Source organism: Pinus tabuliformis, chromosome 9, assembly GCF_031772625.1.
Source record: "Pinus tabuliformis cultivar Carrire ecotype Pingquan chromosome 9, CPIR1, whole genome shotgun sequence".
Lineage (NCBI taxonomy): Eukaryota > Viridiplantae > Streptophyta > Pinopsida > Pinales > Pinaceae > Pinus > Pinus tabuliformis.
This window is the reverse complement of record NC_142307.1, coordinates 475,531,985-475,533,155: the sequence shown is the minus strand read 5'-3', so window position 1 is coordinate 475,533,155 and position 1,171 is coordinate 475,531,985. Positions and strand designations below refer to the sequence as shown.

Here is a 1,171-nt window from a genome sequence, read left to right as displayed (position 1 = left end):
GTTGTCTTCTATCCCTTTCTAAGACGAATTGCAGAGAATACCGGACAGCTTCTTGCTCCCTTCGTCACCCTCCTTCACGTCATACTATCTTCGGCTCTGCCCTTGCCTGTTCTTATTAATTTGTTGCCACCTACCTGACGTCCCATCGTCTGTTCGCCGTCGTTCCTTCCTCCTTCTTCCTCCACTACTCTGTCATCTCTGTGCCTCAGGTTTCTACCTTGCCTGCAGGCCTTCTCAACGTCCTGTGGGATAATTATACTGAGAGGTGGTCTGCATTGCCACCTTCCCACCTTCATCATAATCCCACACATCGCCATCTCGTCCACCCCGATCGGGGGCCATCTGTAACCTTTATCTTGAAGCTGTAATCTCATTATTATCCTGGGTAATGATTAAATTGAGGGTCTCCCATCCTGTCTTTTCCAATTGAGTTGGCCATATGCTTTCTACCTTCCCGTCTTGCGCATTACAACCCCAGTTAGCTAGGAAATCCGTTGCCTTATTACCATCCCTTCTAACATGGTTGATGATCCTATAGTCAATGCGTTTCATTATTTCTGCTAGGTCCTGAATTAGTCCAGCCATCCTCCAACTCTTTGCTACCTGTTCCCAATTCTTCCCATTATTCAATTTTCTGAGCATCTCTATTACTAAGTTCGAGTCGCCCTCAATTTCCAACTTGGTATACCCGTTTCGGATTGCTATTCTGATGCCTTGATAGACTACCATTAATTCAGCTTCATTATTGCTCATTATACCTCCCCAATTAGCATAAAACCATATGTTCTATCCTTGACTATCTCTAAAAATACCTCTGAATCCTGCTGGCCCCGAGTTTCCTTTAGATGCCCCATCAAAATTTAGTTTGATGAAGTCTTCATGAGGACATTTGAACTTGGTTGGGCTTTGGTTGTGAATGCTCTGATTTTTTTGCTTTTGAGGATAAATCATGCCTTGTTCCAGTTTTAGACTGGTTAAGATTCGACCTTCTTCTGGAGTTGTTTTCCAGTCTTCTTGTTCCCAGGCTTCCGCTAGGATAGTCTCCCTTATAAGTTTTTGGGTTCGTTTCCAAATCATCTCTGGAGGATTGTCTTTTTCTTGAAATATTCTTTGGTTTCTCTCTTTCCATATTAGCCATATATTAAATCCCATTACTAGACTCTAGGCTCTT

General features: G+C 43.1%; 1 protein-coding gene across 1 annotated transcript; it reads right to left on the bottom strand.

Moving 5' to 3' along the window:
• Positions 1-351: 351 nt before the first annotated feature.
• LOC149149275 (uncharacterized) lies at positions 352-753 on the bottom strand. Its single transcript, XM_089442437.1, has one exon. The coding sequence runs from the start codon at positions 751-753 to the stop codon at positions 352-354; it is 402 nt and encodes a 133-aa protein (XP_089298563.1).
• Between the last annotated feature and the right edge of the window lie 418 nt (positions 754-1,171).

Bases quoted from the DNA above. Each gene is read 5' to 3' on its own strand.
- LOC149149275 (XM_089442437.1), bottom strand. From the start codon at position 753: ATGAGCAATAATGAAGCTGAATTAATGGTAGTCTATCAAGGCATCAGA.